The 21,788-nt window shown below is 41.6% G+C and overlaps 1 protein-coding gene across 3 annotated transcripts in view; it reads left to right on the forward strand.

The window, feature by feature from the left end:
• The window catches only part of GALK2 (galactokinase 2), a 128,081-nt gene that overhangs the window by 81,756 nt on the left and 24,537 nt on the right, over positions 1 to 21,788 (forward strand). For all 3 annotated transcript variants that reach the window (XM_082647801.1, XM_082647802.1, XM_082647803.1), the window contains one exon: positions 1,674 to 1,884. In XM_082647801.1, coding sequence (XP_082503927.1) covers positions 1,674 to 1,884 — 211 coding nt within the window. The remainder of the gene's footprint in view (positions 1 to 1,673; positions 1,885 to 21,788) is intronic.

Below are 21,788 nucleotides of genomic sequence, written 5' to 3' on the forward strand. Positions count from 1 at the left end.
CAAGTGTGAATTATTTCTGTTAACTTCATTGTTTACCTCAGTTGGATTTGGATCTGTGTTTCGAGGAAGTGTAATTCTAGGAGATCATCCACTTCAGCTCTTTTTCTGTATAAAATAAATATATTGTATGTTTTTCTTTTGTTTTGTGTATGTCTATAAGTTTTCTGAAATTATTTTTGGAATACACTGGCATAGAGACCATGAATGAATGAGTTGAATGAATGAATGAGTTAGTCTATGGAGGTGTCAATCTAGCACTGCTAATAAACATTAAATGTGCTAAGCAAACAAGGTCAGAAGAAAGGTCTTAGCTTGTAGCCTTGCTTTAAAAATGGCACCATGGGGCTTCCCTGGTGGCGCAGTGGTTGAGAGTCCGCCTGCCGATGCAGGGGACACCGGTTCGTGCCCCGGTCCAGGAAGATCCCACATGCCGCGGAGCGGCTGGGTCCGTGAGCCATGGCCGCTGAGCCTGCGCGTCCGGAGCCTGTGCTCCGCAGCGGGAGAGGCCACAACAGTGAGAGGCCCGCGTACCGCAAAAAAAAAAAAAAAAAAAAAAATGGCACCATGTTCTGTGAAATAACTGGACAGAAAAATGTAATTCTATTGTCTTTTTCACCAGTTGTGCCTTAAAATCATTAACTCCTTTCAAATGTATGAGCCAGAGTTTTAAAAAGAGGATTAATGAATATAAGAACTACTGTTATTAACATTCTTCAGAAGTGAGAGGCCCTAACCAAGTACAATGGTCTTTTGGTAAATCTGCTTCCTGTGAAAAAGAAAGAAAATCAAATCATCAGCATAATAGAAGAGTAAATCAGATGCACATTTCCCCTTCTTTTGTTTGCTTCTTTTTGCCATCTGTGCTGTCTGCACCTGCGGTCCTCACACCTGGGGAATGAATTTTGTAGACCTCAGGGTGAGAGATACCTTCACCGTTTTGATTGTTACCTGCTCCGAAGGGTAGTTTGGGAAAAATGAGGGACACACATTCTGGAGTGAGGTTCCCATGAGTGGACCAGGTTACAAAGGTTTGGTTTATATCTCACCCTCTGCAGTAGATTGAGGGGGTGCCTCAGGATGCAACTGGAAGCCAAACTCTTTTCTTGAGGGTGGAGAAACATACAGCTCTACTACCACCAATGACCTAATGCAGTGGTGTTTCGTAAGGTCACCAATGAGGTTTTCATTTAAAATCTGGGACTTGACTCCAAACACCCAGATACTTAAATTCGTTAGCCATTTCAAAGAGGCATGTTGTAAACAGGAAGTGCTCAAATGAAATCGGGCATGCAGTGCCCACCTCAGGACCCAGATCATGTGAGATTTGAATAGTTTTCTGTAGACTTTATAGAGAGTGGTGTATTGGGGATGAACTGAATAGGGACAAAAGGACAAAATTATGCAAAGAAATAGCCCTGAGGGAAAGTGGTGATAGGCAAAAAAATCAGTGGAGGATTAGTTTTTTTAGGAAAAATACTCAACTAGCCTGTGAGTGTCACACAAGCATGTTTAATTTCAAACATCTGAACCGAGCGTGCATTTTCAAGCAATGGTGGGAATTGTGGATAGGTTGAATGGAAACAAAAAAGCTTAAAGTTGAATCTGGCTCATTAAAATAGTGCATATCAATATCTGAAATGAAAACTGACCATTCTCTTGGTTTGAACTTGCAGCTGCTGGCTAAGCACAAATGCTTGCCATGGGAGGAAGTGTTGCGGCTGGAGGAGGTGCAGGCCAAGCTGGGGGTCAGTCTGGAAGAAATGTTGTTGATCACAGAAGATACCCTTCACTCTGAACCCTATAGCCCCGAGGAGATCTGCAGGTGTCTGGGAATTAGCCTGCAGGAACTCAAGACCCAAATCCTGAGTCCAAACACTCAAGACGGTGAGTCTGCTGGAGAAAATAAGGGCATGGGTTGTTTCCCCACTCACAGATGGAAAGTTTCCAATGTCCCTATGGATTATACTGATTTTGAAGCATGCTTGAAGGAATTTGGAGAACATATGTGTTTCGGCAAACTTAATTATCTAGATTCTTGGCTTCATTAAATTCATTCATTCATTTATTAACAAACATTTCCTGGTCTGCTATATGCCAGATTTTCTGGCGAGGCAAAGGTGAATAACACATACTTCCTGCCCTCAAGAAGTTCGTAATTCACCATTGTAATTCTCCCTCTCTGGCCTATGGCAACCACAGAATTACAGTGGGTAGGGTAAATTCACTGGCAGCGTCATGCACTTTTCCAAATGTGAGCCCAACTCAGTTTAGGGGTCAAAAACCAAAGTGATGATCTAATAATATTTTAAATGTATATTTATAGTTTATTTTGCTGTTAAAAATTTTTTTTCTGTTGGGAAGCATCTTGTAGCACCTAGGATAAGTTATGTTACCTTCTTCGGTGAATTTCAACAACAAAGTATTTCTCACTAGAATTAAATCGGGATATTATACTAACAACCTCTCTGGTCTGAGTGTCCATGAGCAGCATATATGATCCTTGTCATGCAGTTGGTATACTTTGTTTCTAGTTCTGTGATTGCCTGTTTTGAAGATAATGGATAATAGGACATGTACTTCATAGTGTTATGGAACGAATCGAGTCCCGCTGCTCTCTGCTTACAAAATCAATTATGTGCTCACAAATGCTGGTAGAAAGGAAAGGTGCCTTTAATCAGAATGCCGGCAATCTGGGGAAATGGTGGACTCAGCATCCCTCAAAAACCATCTCCGGGCTTCCCTGGTGGCGCAGTGGTTGAGAGTCCGCCTGCCGATGCAGGGGACACGGGTTCGTGCCCCAGTCCGGGAAGATCCCACGTGCCGCGGAGCGGCTGGGCCCGTGAGCCATGGCCGCTGAGCCTGCGCTTCCGGAGCCTGTGATCCGCAACGGGGGGAGGCCACAGCAGTGAGAGGCCCGCGTACCGCAAAACAAACAAACAAACAAGCAAACAAACAAAAAACATCTCCGAAGATTTTGCTAGGCCATGAAATCTTTTAAAGGGAAACAGAAAAGTAATCCCAGTTAATCATTGAGATGGGGGTCAGAGTTGTTGCCATCCCTCACCGCGTGCAGGCTTGTGTGCAGGCTTGTTGACCCCTCCTGATCTTCCTCTAGATGTTATCTTGTTCACACAGTTTGATCAGGAGATTACTGAAGGGGAAGCTAGGGAAGAGATCTGGTCATCTGCTAATTACTTATTCTTCATTTCTACTTTGATCGATGGAAAGAACCAACAAGTTAGGCAGGGTTTTGTGTGATTAAAAGATTTGAAAGGTGTGCTTGGGCCTGAGATGAGTAGAGCATGGGCCTGCCTGGTTTAAGAGTTAGTTACAATATAACTTTGCTAAAGTGACAAGAACAGGGGCTTCCTGCTGAGGGTGGTTTCCTGCAAAGAGCTGCTTACATATCCCCACTTATCAGAACATCATTCCATTTCTATGGGATTAGGGGTGAAGGTCTATCTTCTGTACCTTCTTCATTCTGACATAGGGTGCTGTATTCTCAGAGTGGAAGGTGTCATCATGGGTCTATAGCATCTCGTTGCTGACAATTTTAGTTGTCCGCTTACATATATAGGCAGAGCAAACCACAATTATTTTGATGCCCACAAAGATATATATTATTATGAGCAATAATGTTAATCCCGTTCTCTTGAGGCCAGTTCTTGGAATTGTGCTAGCGATAGACTCAGTACTGCTCAAGTTGGAGTAGCTTATGTCATGGCTACAGCTGGCCACCATGCAGTTAGCTGTTTTCTCTGGTGACAGTTGTAGTATCTGTGAAACAACTCAGGAATGTACATCAGACACTGAGTCTCTGACTCTATTGTCCTAGTCATTAACTTCTTGGTTTTGTAATGGGGGGGAGGAGGGTACTGCAGGGTTCTGCTCAGTTCCAATAGGATGTCAAAATATTGTGAAATATAAAGCAAATGGTTCTTTTTTTTTTCAAATTAATGTTTTTTATTGGAGTATACTTGATTTACAATGTTGTGTTAGTTTCTGCCATACAGCAAAGCGAATCAGCCATACATATACATATGTCCACTCTCTTCTAGACTCCATTCCCATATAGGTCATTAGAGCACTGAATAGAGTTCCCTGGGCTATACAGTAGCTTCTCATTAGTTATCTTTTATATGTAATAGTGTGTATATGTCAATTCAAATGGTTCTTTTGTAGGGTGGGGTTTATGTCACTGAAGTGAAGTGGAAAAAAAAAAGAAATTTACAATTCAATAAGCTCCTCTTTTTCTCATCCTTTTTTTTCATACCTACTTTTCTCATTATTATACTACTTACATAAAAAGATCTAGGTTAGAGCAGTGCTCATGACTGCTGTGGAACAACATTCTGGAACACCAAGAAGTCTTCACTGCTTAGGGTTGAAACTTGTGGCCCACTTAAGTGTGGAAGTTTTTTCTGTTTGCCTACTGTTTCCGGTAATATTGTATTTATACTGATAACATGAGAAACCTCAGATGGAGGCCAGGTAAGGGTTGGAGGTACAGGCTAGAACCTTGGAGTAGCTTCTCTTCTTAGAAGTAAAGGTTATCTATTTGTGAGACTTCATTGCTGGGGGCAAGGACATCTGGCTAAGATCCAACAGTCTCTTGAGGTGGAGTTCAGGGGTGGGAGCTTAGCACAAAGATCAGGGCCCCATGTCCATCCCATTGACTTCAGTTCTGAAACTGGTTTTTGAGTGCCTACAGTGGATTTGCCTGCCGAGTAAAGGCTTAAAGGCTGCAACTGCTGAGGGCTTTAAGATAAGATAAGGGAAAAAGTTTTCCTTGAGGGCAGGGAGAAGGTTTTGGTTTCCAACATCATTAGATCCAATTTAATTTGATGAACATTTATTGAATTTCTAGATGAACAAACTGGCTTACAGTCCTAATCAGACTTACCACCTGTTTTTGTAGAATAGCCTCTTGCTGGAACACAGCCATATATGGGCTGTGGCTACTTTTGCACTGCAAAAGCAGAGTTGAGTAGTTGTGACAGAGTCTAAATAGCTCACAAAATCTAAAATATTTGCCATCTGGTCCTTGGCAGAGAAAGTTTGCTGACACCATTCCAGAAAGGCAATAGACCAAAGGATAGCCATACCACCTGGATTAAGATCTCCGGCTCCTTTACTTACTACACTTGGGACTAGATTTGCAAATTCTTAACCTTTCCGTTATCTTAGTTTTACCACGAAATAGGCATAATAGGAAGAAGTACTTAAAGAAGTAGTCAGTGTAATGTGCTAGAAACAATGCTTGGTAACGTAGGTGCTTTTAAATGTCAGCTACTTCTGTTATTTCTCTTCCCTCTCCTTCTCCTCCTCTAGGCCTTGAGGCTGAGCATTGGGAACACGGAGATAAACACAACAGGGTTTGATACTCAGGGAGTTTACGAAATAGTAGTGGAAACAGATAAAGAAAAAAAACTGATCCAGCATAAAGTAATGAGTGCAGTGAGGGAGGTGTTCTTGGGTCTAGGGAGATCAGAAAAGAAAGAAGTCAGAGCCGGTTTTACTAAGGAGACAGCAACCAGACAAAAGTTGAATAAATAGAAATTTCCTAGGTAGACAGGCAGTCGGAAAGACTCCCGAGCAGACAAAACAGCAGGTATAGAGGCAGGGAGGAGTAAGAGAGGATGTCCAGAGACCTACAGATAGTTGAGTGTTCTTGAAAACAATGTACATAGTGGTGAGTGGTATATCAGGTTGAGTTTGTAGATAGGCCCAGATCACCAACACCTTGTTAAATACTGTGTGTAAGTGTTTTAATGAAATGTTTATTGAGTGACGAAGTTGGGTAGGTCTTTGGATAGGGAGAGCTTCCAGGGGAATAGTCTTTATTTTTTGACTTAAGACATCATCCAGTTTCTTTAATTCAGCAAATATATGTGTTAACTTCACTGGGCTGGGTATTATGCTGGATGCTGGGATACAGATAAGCAGGACATGATCTCTACCTTATAGTGTCCTAGTGTCTAACTGGGGAGAGTGCCACAGAACAGTCACAGTAAAAAATACCCACTGTTAATAAGAGTATTTATCAGGAGTCCTGAGAGTATGGAGGAGAGAGTGCCTAAATACCTAGAGAATGTGCCTTGAATTTAAGCTGGATCTGAAAAGAAAGTTATGGCCTTCCCAGGCTGAGAGAGGTGACCGGCCATTCCAGGCAAAGAGTAGAGCCTGGAAGACAGAAACATGAGGTGTGGGGTATTTGAAAACATGTGTCAAGAGGCATTGTGTGCAGTATGAGTTGGATGCCAAAAATACTGGCTAAAGGGATGCCAGTTCTACTCTCCATTGCAGAAATGCCTGAAATGGGGAATTGTTGGTGGATATCTCAATGAGTAGATTCTTAAGACTATAAAGGAGAGTTCAGTTGGAATTGATGATTGCCTGTGTCTAGAAAGGAAGGGAAGGAGGGAAGAGAGAAACGGAAGAAGGAAAGGAATAGAAGATAAGGAAAGCTGACGTATGGATGCTGGGAAAGTTAGGGAATGTAGTATGGGAAATGATTTTGGAGGCAAAATGATGAGTTTCTGGTGATATGGTAAGGCATCTAAATATAGATACAGAGCAAATAAAGACCCAAACTATATAATTAGATTTTGGAATTTTTGGTTAAGAGGCAAAGAAACCTTAATAGATATTGAGAATATTCACTGTGAAATGATCTTCTTAAAGCAGTCTTTTCACGGTGTTACTTTTTAGTTCAGAAACCTTTAGAGGCCCATCATTACCTCATTGCCTAAACTCTTTAATGTGGATATTAAATTTCTCCTCAATTTGGCCTTAACTCTGTTCTGTCCTGTCTCCTGTTTGAGCCCATACGTGCCCATTTGGACAGTGTTGTCCTGGCTTAACCATTCCACTCACTAATTGCCTCTTGGTCTTCCTTCTGGACCTTTAATCCTAAACATCACTGCCCTTTCCTCTTTTCTGAAACAGTTCCTACCTATCGTATAAACTCAGTATAATTCTTATCTGTATCCTTCTCTGTCTGAAACCTGTTCTTTCTCTGTATCCCTGTTCCTTTTTCTCTGCATCTGCCTGTCTCCCCCACCCTCCACCCCTCTTTTGAATAAGCATTTCTGGGAATAAGTTAATTTCTCCGAAAACCTTGGAAAACACAAAGGATAATTTGCTAATCATAGGATATGCATTGCTATTTATGTATATATTTAAGTTTTGTCCCGCTAAAGAATAATGATTTCATTGTTTTTGTAAGAATGATGAATACTTAATCTTACCTCTTTATCTAAAATAACTTTCCTACTGGCCCACTTACATGACTTTCTATAATTTACTTAGGTTTATTGAGTGCAAACAAAACCTATGTTGATAGAATGAATCCATTTTGTAATTCTACCATCCTCAAAGGATTCCCCCTTTTGGTTTCATAATAAGTAAGTTTAAAAAAAACTATGAACATAAATCAGTCTGTGGGATTCTGGAGTCTCCTAGATTAATGTCACTTGATTTACTCTCTGAATCCAGCCATCTAACCTCAGCCAAATTTCCTGCTGAATTCTCTTGGCACACAGCTTTAACTTTAGAAATCAAAATCCATTTATATCTTTGCCTTGTTCCTTCTGAGTTTGTGCTTTGGTTGGCCTAAGACCTTAACTGAATGCTTCTATTACCCCTTTAGAAAATATGATTCTTATTGAATGTGGCACTGTCCTTAGACTGTAGGAGTGGAGGCACAGATGACGTGTGCCCCCAGCAGGGGACTCTGGAGAGTGCCACCACCCCTTTATTCCAGATGCCTACACTTTAACATGCTTAGTTTTGACTTGGACTGATTTTCCCATCATGGAAATCCATGCCTTTCTCAAAGGGATATGAAATCCAATGTTCTCTTTCTGCCAAAATTCCTTTGTTTCTTTACCTGGATATGAGTGTGAGTTGGGAGATGCTGACCTTGAGTTGAGAGTACAAGGAGAGATGTTTACAGTCAAACTGTGGCTTGCAGCCTCTGCTAAACTAGCCAGCGTTCCAAAGGCCCATGTTATTTTCTTTTTCCAAATTTCCAATAATTAGATTTAGAAATCCTTAGAGACGGTTAAAGTTACACATACACACACAAAGCAAAATTCTCAAATCCTTTAGACATTGTTTAGAATGGCTATAATCCATCACTAAGGACTGGTAGGGAAAAATTTAAGGATTACTGGTTAGGAAAAAATTTAAGGATTATTTGTCAGGCCTTGCTCACAGATAGGAATCATCTAAGAGTGTGGCATAATGTTTGGGTTTCTAGAAGCTCGGGGCCAGGCTGATTTGGGAAGGGTGTTTCCTAAGGTGTGACCCCAGAGGAAAAGGTGAAACTGTGGTCAGAGCCAGGAGAGATGGGCACACGTATCTACCATGGGAGCAAAGTCAAGGACACACACTGGAGGTTAAACAGAGGAGTCCATGAGGGAGTAAATGGAAACTGAGGTAGAGACTGGGTCAGGTGGTGTGGGTGCTGGTTTAAGAAAGGGAGAATTTACTGGGAGCATTCCTTTCGGGACTGCTCAGCCTGTGCTCCGGGTTGGGTGGCCCTGCTGCTCAGATGCACTCTGCTGGGATGGACACGAATCTCCTTGCTTGGATTACCAACTTTGCCTGTGACCATGTGCTGACAGAGTGCTGTCCAGTTGCTGACTAATTTGTTTGGATCCTGTGATTTCCAAAGTCACGAGCGATAATCATGGCTTTTGAGCAAGTATAAGGCACTGGCATAGACTGCTCTTTAGGAAGACATACAGAGTAAAAAAAAAAAAAACCCAAAAAACTTATTTATTTAGTTTATGGTTTATACATTACTCTTTACCTGCATTATCTGATTTGAATCTCATAATAACCCTGGGGCACATGGTTATCCTCATTTCACAGATGAGGAAACTGAGGTCATAGAGTTACATGTAGTTACAAAACTAGAGAGGTAGTAAGTGCTGGAGCCAGATCCCAAATCCCAGGCTTTTGATTTAATCCAACACTCTTGCTGCCAGCACTTTTTATCTCAGTGTATTAATCAGCTGGCTTTAGCAATCCTGTACTAAGTAAGGAAGGGAATATAAAGTTTTGATTTTTCTTGGCTATGGTTTTCTCTTGAAACTAAAGAGAAGTGATGAAGATAGGTTACCTTGTGGTTAAAGAGTTTCCTTTTGGCTATTTCCCATTCTGGTGCCTTTGCCTTAGAAGATGTAAAGCCGTGTGGCATCCAGTAGCTTGCTTCATCTAAGGAGCAAGCTCAACTTGGCCAGAATGTGCATGAGCTCTTCTGTTACAGAAGAGCCATGAGAAGTGCTGTGGAATTTTCTCGTTTGATAAAAGTGTAGTCCTCATGGATTATCTCAGTTAACTCTAAGAAGAGTAGTTTATTTTTTATCTAATGGAGAAGTATAAAGGTACTTGGAGTCGGTCAGTAATTTCAATTTCCAGTTGTGTTCTCAATATCAAGGAAATTGATTTAAAAATAGCTCGTAAGATATCAGGTACTAAATTCTATGATTTCAACACATTCAGTTGTTGTTCTTATAAGAAGTTTGAAGAAAAGTTTTCTGTAAAGAGCCTAGAAGAAACTCCAAAGGACCTTTCTAGAGTTTACAGATATTGGTTGAGCAGAAATCCTTAAAATCTGTGTGATGGACTCCTAATAAGGCCAAATAAAAATGAGTCCTTTAGTTTTGTCTTTTGTTTTCATTTTTGCAAGGTAATAGATTCTTATGAAACAAAGTATAAAAGAATAAGTCAAATAACTATTTCTGTTATGCACAAAAGATATGCTTTAGTTGTTTTGGAAGTCAAGTATGGGGAAAATTTGCTTTCACTTAGGTCTTTTTCCTTTCCTCCTCTGCCTAGTCTCTCCTTTCTGCGCCTCAGCTCCTGTTGACTTCTCAGCTGTCTGGCCACAGAGGGCAGGACCATGCCAGGAGTAAAGCTTCTTTAATTTCTAGGAAGAAATGGGCTGAACTGTTACCCCAAATTACTTGGGGATGAGACTTCCTTCCTGGGTTTTCCTCTTCCTCTTTCAGACGTGTGCATTACATACCCCTATTCACTGGTTCACCTTGCCTCTTCAGATATTTAAGGAACTGAAAATGCAGTGCAAACATACTCTATTAAATCTGATTTTAAAGACATGGCATCTTAAAAACCCAGCTTCTGTAGGAACAGCAGAACAGTACCAGTGTGTAGGAATCACGTACGCAGCTGTGATATGTGCTGTGTACTGGTTGGTGCCTGAGCCACTGATGGGTAGGCCAGGCTCAGAATCTCCCTCTTACCCACAGAGCCTTGTTTCTGGCTCCTGAGGCCATTCTGGAGCCACAAAAGCCAGAGAATTCTGGAATTTTCATTCACTTGTGTTGAGTTTTAAAAGAGCTAAAATGAAGCAGATTCTGCAGGTACATTTTGAAGACAAGTTGACCCCTGCAGTAGTCTTAAATACACTTGGTCATCTTAGACTGAGGCGGGCCCAGAATGAACCTATGAGCTTGATCGCCTCTTCATACTTGTACCTTCAAACCCTTGAGTTCCCCAAGTTTCTTGAGTTAATGTGATTTGGGCAGGGCCAGCAGTAGATGTGGTAGAGAGTTAGACCAACGAGACTAAACATTTTCCTCTGTCAAACACTCTGATCATCTTTCCCAAAGAAGAAAATTTTCCTCCCTCTAGGAAGGTCATCCTTGTGTATTGACCATCAGCTTCAAGGAGACCGTGCATGCTTCAGGAAAGGAGGAAGGGGATATCTACTCTCCTAATAACAGCAACCCCGTAGACTCTGGTGACCTACAGCTATGAAAGCAAGCTGGAAACAGCTCTTGTAGCATCACATGAAATTCGCATACAGTAGTTGCCATAATAGCATTTCCCAGAAATAAATCCTGAAAGAGTCACAGCAGCTAAATGTGAGCCATGAGGCACCATCCTCCAGCAGCATCTGTATCCTTGAAAAAGGGTCCTTGTTTTGTGCATTTCTGTATTCCTGTGGTACCTAGCAAATGTTTGCTAAATGAATAAATGTGTTAAATTAATTTTCTTCTATTCATATGGAGAAGTAATGGGTAGGAGGCCAATTCAAGAAGGCACTCAAAGTCCAGCTAGAGAGTGGTTATATCTAGCCTTTAAGAAAATCTCTTCATGTACATTAATGATATTATTAACAATAACTAACATTGAACACTTAACTATGTGACAAGCACTATTCTAAGTACTTTTAAAACATTTGCTATACTTGTTTGTTAACATGGTCCTCATGTTCCTCACGTTCAGAGTACCTACATGAAATGGTTCTTTCCAAGGCTGTAAACTGTGTCATAAACACATTCGGGGCTTCCCTGATGGCGCAGTGGTTGAGAGTCCGCCTACCGATGCAGGGGACACGGATTCGTGCCCTGGTCCGGGAAGATTCCCACATGCCGCGGAGCGGCTGGGCCCGTGAGCCATGGCCGCTGAGCCTGCACGTCCGGAGCCTGTGCTCCGCAGCGGGAGAGGCCACAGCAGTGAGAGGCCCGCGTACCACAAAAAAAAACCCAACAAAACAAAACAAAACACACAAACAAAAAAAACACATCCAGATGCACACATTTCAGTACTGATGTATTCCCAGCTCCTTCTCCCCACTCTCCCCAACTCTCCTCATCTGCTCACACTGTTGAGATGTGATAGTCAAACTTCCTCTAGTGAATAAGGAATTTTTTGGTAGGTGTTGTTTTTGTTTGTTTGAAATTATGTTTAAAAGACAAAAGCAAATGCATTTGGCCATGACAATTCTAATTAGGTTTGTGTTCACTGACATAACTGTTAACACTGATGAATATTCCTTTTTTGTTCTGTAAACAGAGAGTGTTACCAAGGTTTTACAGCCAAGAGAACATTCTGTCTTGCATCTCAGAGCTTTTCAAAGTGGTCTTTTAATTCACATATGGGCTTTTCCTTAAAACATTTCAAATCTGTGTAAGTGAAATATAGCACAGGTTACATAGATTTAATTTAGAGGAACCTAAAGAATAAGGACTAGCGTCGGATGGTTTTGATGCTATAGGAACATCCCATAAGGTAGGTTCCAATATTTTGCTACTTTACAGATGAGGAAACCAAGGCACAGAACAATTAATTAACTTGCCCAAGCTCACGCAGCTAAAAGTAGCAGAGTTGGGATTCAAACCCATGTAGTCTAACCCCGGAGACCTCCCCCTACAGTCTTAACCATTATGTGACCTGAGGCTGTCAGTCAGGGTTCTATCAGAGAAAGGGATTTGTTATATAGATTTGACCACATGCAATTGTGAAAGCTGTTTGAACAGTCTCCATAAGGCTATATCTTTGCATCTGGTGCTGAAGCCTGAAGCCAGTAGGAAAGATAGCCAGGAAGTGATGATGGATGTGAAGTGGGGGAGAGCAAGGACAAGCCAGAGCCCATGAAGGTGCACTGGAACCAGGGTCAGACTCTCACCACCTCCAGGTCTCCCACTTTGATTATACCGGTGTCCTGCAGCAGAAGCCAAGCATGTACCTGGTCCAAGAGTAGGAGAAGCTGAAGGAAGGGTCAGTGGGGCCTGGAGGTGCCATGGACCTGGCCGCTGCTCCATGCCAGCAGATGTGGGATACCAGTGAAAACCAGTTTACTTTCTCATATAAAAATATGGAGTTGACATTTCTTTCCAGACATCTGGGATGACAGATATTGTTCTTGACCAAATTCCAAATTATTTTCACTTAATAATTAGACCTACTGTGACATGTTTTGAAGTTGCACATCTCTCTCATACTGGCATTTTATCTGCACTTTTTCTGGTGAAAGCCTTCTTAGTCCTGGTGGTTTATCATTTTCTTCCCTGTCTTGTGGCGTTCACTCAGTCTCTTTTCAGGAAGCTGTCATTCTAGAATCTTAGGGCGTGGTCCAGGAAAATATCTCCTGCTGTTCGATATTAGTTATTTACTTCCTATCCTTTGTTATTTTTCAAAGTACCTAGCTTCAGGTGGAAGAAAGTTTCCTAATAAGAACTTCTAAATTAGAAACTGTATACCTTTTCCTACTCGTGTAAATATGTTCCCAATTTGTTTCCATTCAAGTCAGCAGAGGTGAGTTACTATCCATGTATCTAGTGATTTTTGCAGATTATTGCCAAATATCAATTGTAATGACAACAAAAATTATTATCCATTGTATCTGTATAGACATTCACAGTTTTTTAAATTGAAGTATAGTTGCTGTAAAATATTATATATTACAGGTATATAGCATAGTGATTCACAATTTTTAAAGGTTATACTCCATTTATAGTTATTATAAAATATTGGCTATATTTCTCATGTAGTACAATATACCCTTGTAGCTTATTTTATACCTGTTTGTAACTCTTACTCCCCCACCTCTATATTGCCCTTCCTCTTTTCCCTCTCCCCACTGGTAACCATTAGTTTGTTCTCTATATCTGTGACTCTGCTTTTTTTTGTTGTTGTTAAATCTACTAGTTTGTTGTATTTTTTAGATTCTACATATAAGTGATATCATACAGTATTTGTCTTTCTCTGTCTGATTTATTTCGCTTAGTATAATGCCCTCCAAGTCCATCCATGTTGCTGCACATGGCAAAATTTCATTCTTTTTTATGGCTGAGTAGTATTCCATTTTGTGTGTGTGTGTGTGTGTGTGTGTGTGTGTGTGTTTGTGTATTCTCACATCAGCTTTATCCATTCATCTGTTGATGGACACTTGGGTTGCTTCCATATCTTGACAATTGTAAATAATGCTGCTATGAATATTGGGGTGCTTGTATCTTTTTGCATTAGTGTTTTTGGGTTTTTTTGGCTGTCTACCCAGGAGAGGAATTACTGGATCATATGGTAGTTCCACTTTTAGTTTTTTGAGGAGTCTCCCTACTGTTTTCCATAGTGACTGCACCAATTTACATTCCCACCAACAGTGCACAAAGGTTCCCTTTTCTCCACATCCTCACCAACATTTGTTATTTGTGTTCTTTTTAATGATAGCCATTCTGACAGGTGTGAGGTGATATCTCATTGTGGTTTTGATTTGCGTTTCCCTGATGGTTAGCGATGTTGAACATCTTTTCATGTGCCTGTTGGCCATCTGCACTTCCTCTCTGGAAAAATTAGACATTCATAGTTTTAACCGCATGAAACATCAATTGATCATCAGTCATGCTGTAAGTTCCAGATGAAAACATGACAGGGCACCACTCTATGTTAAGGGCAGAGACATTGCATAGTTTTTTAAAAAAAAGTTTGAGGAAGATGATTCCTCTTATTGTCTTTAGGAGGGAATGGGGTAGGAGAGACCACAAGAATGAGCATCCCCTCAGTCCATTAGACCTCTCTAATGTTAGAAAGCCTTTCTTCTGTCAAGGACCACTGATGCAACGTTAAAAAAAAAACAGAGACCACCTGCATAGGAAAGCAATATGTTTATTCTTTAATGGGAAACTGTAACCTGTTCCAAGAACAAGGGATGTAAACTTCTACTCAATGAACACAAGAAATAACAAGATATATGCTTCATTTCTGTATTTTAGACTTATGGGGGAAGGGGACAGAGAGATGAAGATCAAAAGGGAAAGAGTCATATGGATAAAAATAAAGCGAAATTGAATCTGATAAAGGGGAAAGACTGACGTGTACACACGGCTTGTTTATGAAGAAGCACATAAACACAAACACAGAGAAACCACAAACAAACTCATGCCTGTGCGCATTCACTTCTCACCCTGGTCCCCAGAGAGCTGCATAAACACATTTGCAATCATAGGCTTCTGTGAAATAGCAGCATCCTTATTTATCTCTTCCGGATATCACCGGTTATGTTTGCAGGCACCTTGAGAATAGGGACATCTCATTAGATGTTTGTGAAATTGAAACATTTTTGTCTTCCCTAATACTACACTGCGTTTTGGAAAGTCTAGGTGTAGTGTAGGTATATTATCTTCAATACTTGCCATGAGGAAATTAAGAAGAGGGCCACATTTCAAACGAGTCAGAGCTCCCTCACTCCCAGTCTCCCCTCATCCAGTGCCCATGTCACCTTCCTGGTCTGCTCCGGTGCAAGCTGCTCAACAGCAAACTCTGGGCAACATCCTGTGTCGTCTTGTTGGGTCTTTTTCATGGCACATAACACAGCTTATCACTTGCTTAAACTGTTGTTGTACTTCGGTAAACAACTACTTTTTGACCATATTGTCAAATAAGTGAATACTATAAGAAACCAGAAGCAAATTTTTATTCCCCTGCTCAACAAATACTCGGTTGAGGGCAACTATTCAAGCACCGTGCTACAGACGATGCATTAGCAATCAGGAAGGGCAGATAGTCCTTGCTCTCATTTATTTATCATTTTGTGGGAAGACAACAATAAAGTTATCATTAAAGTGTTCTGATGGAAACATACTACTTATTTCTCAGATACACTGATTTCTCCTTTGCTTCTTCTTCATCTTCTTTGTCTCTTACATTTTCCCCCCCGTAATTCAGTTCATAGGAGAAAACAAAGACAAGAACTCTTTCCCTTTTATATTAAAATACCAGGACAGGCCAGCTCTAGGCAAGTGTGACCATTGTTTTCCATAGCCCTTCATTCAGCTCTGACCAAGATTCCTTCCCAACTCCCTGAGCTCCTTTTCAGATGACTTGAGATTTTCTGCTCCTCTCATGTTTTTCAAAAGCAAAGTTTTAGGGCAGTTCTGGAAAGTTAATTGGAAGGTATAGTTTCCTCAAGAAAGAGAGGGGAACATAAAAATGCAGCTCATCGAGCAAGCAACCTCAGGTTCTTCCTTTGCTGATGGGATGGGAGGTGACATTTATTGAGAACCTGCTCTATTCAAGACACTCTATTAGGTTGGGCTATAAAGATGATCTTTGCCCTCATAAAGTAGTGTGTGATAATTATACTTAGAAGGGAACACACAGTAATCAGTTACTGGAATGCTCTGGGAGAGCCTCATGGAGGAGGGGCATCCGTGCTGACACTGAGATTCGGGGATTACAGAACTAGTCTGGGTACAGTACCAATGCGGAGCCTCCCCTGTTGGACAGGCAGTGATGGAGTGTGGTATTGCAAGCAGGAAGTGACACAAACACACCGTAAGAGGTAGGAAAGGATTGGGCACATTCAGAAGACTCGGTGTGTCCTGGATTGGAATGTGTGTGCCCTCATTTATTGGAGAATGAAAAAATAATCAGCATTTGATGCAATGAAATATTGGGGAACACCCCAACAAAACGGTGATTTGGGAAGTTTATTATGGCAGCTGTATACATGTTGTTAGGAGGTGAGAGGGAGACCCGTGAGAAGGTAGAATATTTGTTCAGACCTGGGATGATAAGAATCTGAACTAGGAAGGTAGAGTATAGAATGAAAAGGAAGGGAGCGATGGACTCTGTCTCGTCATTTGAGTGGCCCAGGGGTTAACAGGAGCTTACTATATTGCCAGAGAGTAGAATGCAGGTGACGGTGACCACAGCAGAGTGAAGCAAAGGTTTCAAGATAGAGGAGTAGAATTTATTATGACACAGACAGTGCTGGCTCTTGCTGCTCCTGGAACTCTGAGAAAGTGAAGCTATAAACGTGCGGGCGCTGTTACTGTGTACAGACAAGATGGCATTATGCTGTGGATTTGAAAATATTCACAAGTGCCTCTTGGAATGTAGTTTTCCGTGGATTAATGCGGTTTGTGTTGAAAGTGCATATATATTTTTTTCATCAGTGGTTTTGCTTTTTAAAAGCAGGTAGTTAAAGCTTTTTTCCCCCTTAAATGTAAAATGCTAATTTAATTTAGTCTTTGCAGCATGGGAATGGGACATTAATGTGGCTGAAAACAGCAGTTTATTTTTTGTGGGTTTGACCATTTCAGAAACTTCACATTTATGAAAAATATTATTACTAGGAAAATAAATTTGAAACCACAGTCCAACTTCCATGAGGATTGTATAGTGGTTTTCCATTCTACTGCTTAAATACTCCAAAGATTCTATGCCTCAGAGCTGGGACTTACCACTGTGCTGCATAGGAAAACAGAGGGCTCTGGAGTGGATTCTGAAGTGGTCTCCCCCACCCACCTCTGGATGGCTGTCCTTGGAAACCAGCTCTTGGTGTAGCCCAGTGGAGCTTTGTGTTTGGAGAGAAATTGGCCAGTAGCGTGCAGCTCCATGACTGTGCAAAGATGGCTAAAACCACAACTGCTTTTAGCCTCCCACCCAAACAGTGGGAAAGTATTTTGTTTTGATTCATTATCCTGAGATGAAGTCTCTATCCAAGTTAAGTCTGATTTCCTAAATATTTATCACTTTTTAGCTCGAAAACCAGTGCTCTGCGTTCGTCCATCGCCACACAATCTTTACGCAGTTTGGCTCTGTGAGGCTACGTGAAGAAACTCGCTGTATTGAGAATGAGGGAGATGATGGTCCAGCTCTACTTTGCACTCCTCAGACCAACTGGGGTAACCACTTTTAAGAAGGGCATACACAGACTAACGTGTGTTCAGAGAAATAATCAGTGAAGGAGAGTTGAAATCCAATCATGTGAGAGAAACTGGGGGGCTGGTCTGGAGAAAAAACTTAAATGCTAACAGAGCTGTGATATTTCGCTCCTGCTGGGGCAGATGCCATAGTTTAACTACTTGGCATCCAGGCCCCTTTCCTGGGGAAATCTGCTGCTGTATGCACCCTGGTGAGAGGTCTTGCCTCCTATGGTGGAAACTGAGGAGTCAGATTTGCCTCTCACAGGTCACTTGTCACCTGAGTGTGAGCAAGGGTCCTCAGTTCATCCTGTGTCCTGGCACATGCTTAGGTCTTGGACTTTGAGTCTAATAGCCACAGGGTTCATTGACAAAGTATCTAGAGTCCAATGTCATATCCAGACTTGCGGAGAGACTTCGGCAATGGTCCCCGCTGCCTGTTTCCCCTGGCGTCTGACCCATCCCCACCTGGGTTCTCGAGTTCTAATAGAGATTAGGAATCTGTAATCTTAATAGATTTTGTGAGCTCCCTAATAACTTTAAAATTAATTCCTTTTGATTAAGTTAGTTCATGTAGGTTTCTGTTGTTTACAAACAATAATCCTGACTATATAGTTGCTAAAGACCCAGTAATGTTTTCTTGTTTCCAGCTGGAATTCTTAACCTGAATCAAAGGATTGTGTTATGGAATCTGTATGTTGTACTATGTGTAGAATTTCAGATATTTATGCACTCAGATGGGGGAGAAGGTCCATAGCTTTTATTTGATTCTCAAAAGGCTCTGAAAAGGCCAAGAACCACTTATGTACAGGATACAATGTAAACATCTTACTTAGCATAATATAAAGCCCTTGTGATCTGACCTCTGCCTACTGCTTCCATTTTTCTCTTTCACTGTGTTTCTTGTTGCTTCTGGTCTTCATCCTCTTTCTATGCTCCAATCAGATCCAAGTACTATGGATTCTCTAAAAGCACTTCTCCCGCTGCGGAGCACAGGCTCCAGACGCGCAGGCTCAGCGGCCATGGCTCACGGGCCCAGCCACTCCCCCGCACGTGGGATCCTCCCGGACCGGGGCACGAACCCGTGTCCCCTGCATCGGCAGGCGGACTCCCAACCACCGCACCACCAGGGAAGCCCACTTCATGGTTTTTAATCTCCATGTCTTTGTTCATGAAGTTCCTTCTGTCTTAAATTCCCATTCTCTTTCTTTGCTTCTCACCCTAGCTTTTAGTTGGTTTGCTGGACACCTACTCATCTTTTAGACTTGGCTGGTTTCACCTTTTCACGGGAGGACTGTGAAGGTCATGATCACTATTCCGCATCCCCTCGGCCCACCTGCTTTCAGCGTTGCCAGCAGCCCCTGTCAAGCTAGCAGCTGGCACGAGTGTCTCTTTGCTGTCCTGGGCATTCTCCAAAGTCACTGAAGGTAGCCATGCTGTCCAGGCACATCTTTGTGGAGAAGTTAACCTCTCTGGGGACAACATGGGAGTGTCCATGGATAAATGCCCCAGCCTTCCCATCCACAGGTGGGCCAATTCTGGGACACATACTACATGGTTCTTTGGAGAGGCCCCCAAGCTATTAGGCCGTGGTTGTTCACAGTGGTGACCTGCATATTAAGCACCTTTTATTTGCTTTTCTTCTTTCCTGTCTCACTTGCCTTATTCTTGTCCTCCTGCTTCCTGGATTTCTACTACCTGCACCCAAGTTTTTTGTCTCAGCTTCTGCTTCCAGATCAGGACACCCTCTTGACTTTGTGCCTCTACTTTAGCTGTGAGGAGCTGCCTTACCACCTGTTACCCTTTATTGTTCATATCTAACAATTTCTCTCTAGTAGACTATTACTTTTTTTCTTTGTGGTACACGGGCCTCTCACTGTTGTGGCCTCTCCCATTGCGGAGCACAGGCTCTGGACGCGCAGGCTCAGCGGCCATGGCTCACAGGCCCAGCCGCTCTGCGGCATGTGGGATCTTCCCGGACCGGGGCACGAACCCGTGTCCCCTGCTTCGGCAGGTGGACTCTCAACCACTGCGCCACCAGGGAAGCCCTATTACTTCTTTTTTATTAAAAATTTATTTTATTTTATTTTTTATTGTGGTAAGAACACTTGATATGAAATCTATCCTCATAACAAATTTTAAGTGTACAATACATTATTGTTAACTATAGGTAAATGTACAGTAAGTCTCTAGAGCTCATTCATCTTACTTAGGTGAAACTTTTTGTCTGTTGATAAATAACTCTCCACTTTTTGCTCCCTTAGTCTCTGGTAACCACCATTCTGGCCTTCGATTTTATGAATGTGATGATTCTATCTATCTCATATAGATGGAATCATGCAATAGTTGTTTTCCTGTGTCTGGCTTATTTCACTTAGCATAATGTCCTCAAGAGGTCCATCCGTGTTGTTGCATATTGCAGAATTTCTTTCATGTTTAAGGCTTAATAATATTCTATAATAATAATAATGTATATATCATTCTTTCAATCCATTCATTCATTGATGGACATTTAGTTTGCTTCCACAGCTTAGCTATTGTGAATAGAGCTGCAGTGAACATGGAAGTGGTAATAACTCTTTGAGATCCTGATTTCAATACTTTTGGATATACCCAGAAGTGAGATTGCTGGATCATAAGGTAGTTCTATTTTTAATTTTTTGAGGAACCTTTGTACTGTTTTTCATAGAGGCTGCACCAGTTTGCATTCCCAGCAATGACGTGCAAGGGTACCAGTTTCTCCACATCCTCACCAACACTTGTCTTTTGTTAGACCTGCTTCTTTTTTTTTTTAAGATTTATTTTTATTATTTATTTATTTATTTTATTTTTATTTTTGGCTGTGTCAGGTTTTAGTTGCGGCACGTGGGATCTTCGTTGAGGCATGCGGGATCTTTCATTGCAGCGCGGGGGCTCTTTGTTGATGCGCACAGGCTTCTCTCTAGTTGTGGCATGCAGGTCCCAGAGCACGTGGGCTCTGTAGTTTGCAGCACGCCAGCTCTCTAGTTGAGGCGCGCGAGCTCAGTAGTTGTGGTGCGTGGGCTTAGTTGCCCTGCGGCATGCGGGACCTTAGTCCCCTGACCAGGGATCAAACTTGCACCCCCTGCATTGTAAGGTGGATTCTTTACCACTGGACCACCAGGGAAGTCCCCTGGACTTACTTCTTGAGAGTAAAGAGCTTATCTTGTTCGTTGTTTTTCCCTCAGTATTAAAACCGGCACAAAGTGGATCCTCATCCATGTGTGAAAACCATAAGGCATGAGAGCTTTCTTCAGATCTCTCAAGGGCTGTCAAGTGTTTACAAATGTCTGGGGAGCAGAAGTAAGTCCAAAGAGTAGAATTTACAAGAAAATGGACATTTGTTCCATATGGAACTGTCAATGAACCTAAGGGAGGGGGGATTCATTAGTAACAGTAACAGTGGCCCATTATGGCACGATGACTCACTTGGTTTGTCCACCCTTCTCTCTCTAGCCAAGAATTCCTATAATAGACAGTCTTATGGAAAAAGAGTCCCACACACAGATGCCTAGAGGGACCAGGCAGACATGTAAACTAATGAGGCAGTCTAGCCATCAGATAATTGGGAATGGTGGGGACTGCATGGAAATGAAGTGCATGCCCTGTCTAAATGGCTAGCTGCTCCTCAGCTCCAGCCAACAGCTGTTGTGCAAGAATGTAGGTTCAGTATTGCCGGGCCTTTCAGTTTTTCAAGGGAAAGCAGAAATCCAGATTCTTATGAAAAATTTCCCAGTTAGAAAAACAGTATGTGGGTCAAGAAAGCATCACTGTGCCTATGTTTTCCTCTAAGAGTTTTATAGTGTCTGGCCTTACATTTAGGTCTTTAATCCATTTTGAGTTTATTCTTGTGTATGGTGTTAGGGAGTGTTCTAATTTCATTCTTTTACATGAAGCTGTCCAGTTTTCCCAGCACCACTTATTGAAGAGGCAGAATACTCTATGACATAAATCACAGGAAGATCCTTTTTGACTCACCTCCTAGAGAAATGGAAATAAAAACAAAAATAAACAAATAGGACCTAATGAAACTTAAAAGCTTTTGCACAGCAAAGGAAACTACAAACAATACGAAAAGACAACCCTCAGAATGGGAGAAAATATTTGCAAACAAATCAATGGACAAAGGATTAATCTCCAATATATATAAACAGCTCATGCAGCTCAATAGTAAAAGAACAAACAACCCAATCCAAAAATGGGCAGATGACCTAAATAGACATTTGTCCCAAGAAGACATACAGATGGCCAAGAAGCACATGAAAAGCTGCTCAACATCATTAATTATTAGAGAAATATAAATCAAAA

The sequence above is a fragment of the Grampus griseus genome (genome assembly GCF_964374135.1).
Source record: "Grampus griseus genome assembly, chromosome: 2".
NCBI classification, from domain to species: Eukaryota; Metazoa; Chordata; class Mammalia; order Artiodactyla; family Delphinidae; genus Grampus; species Grampus griseus.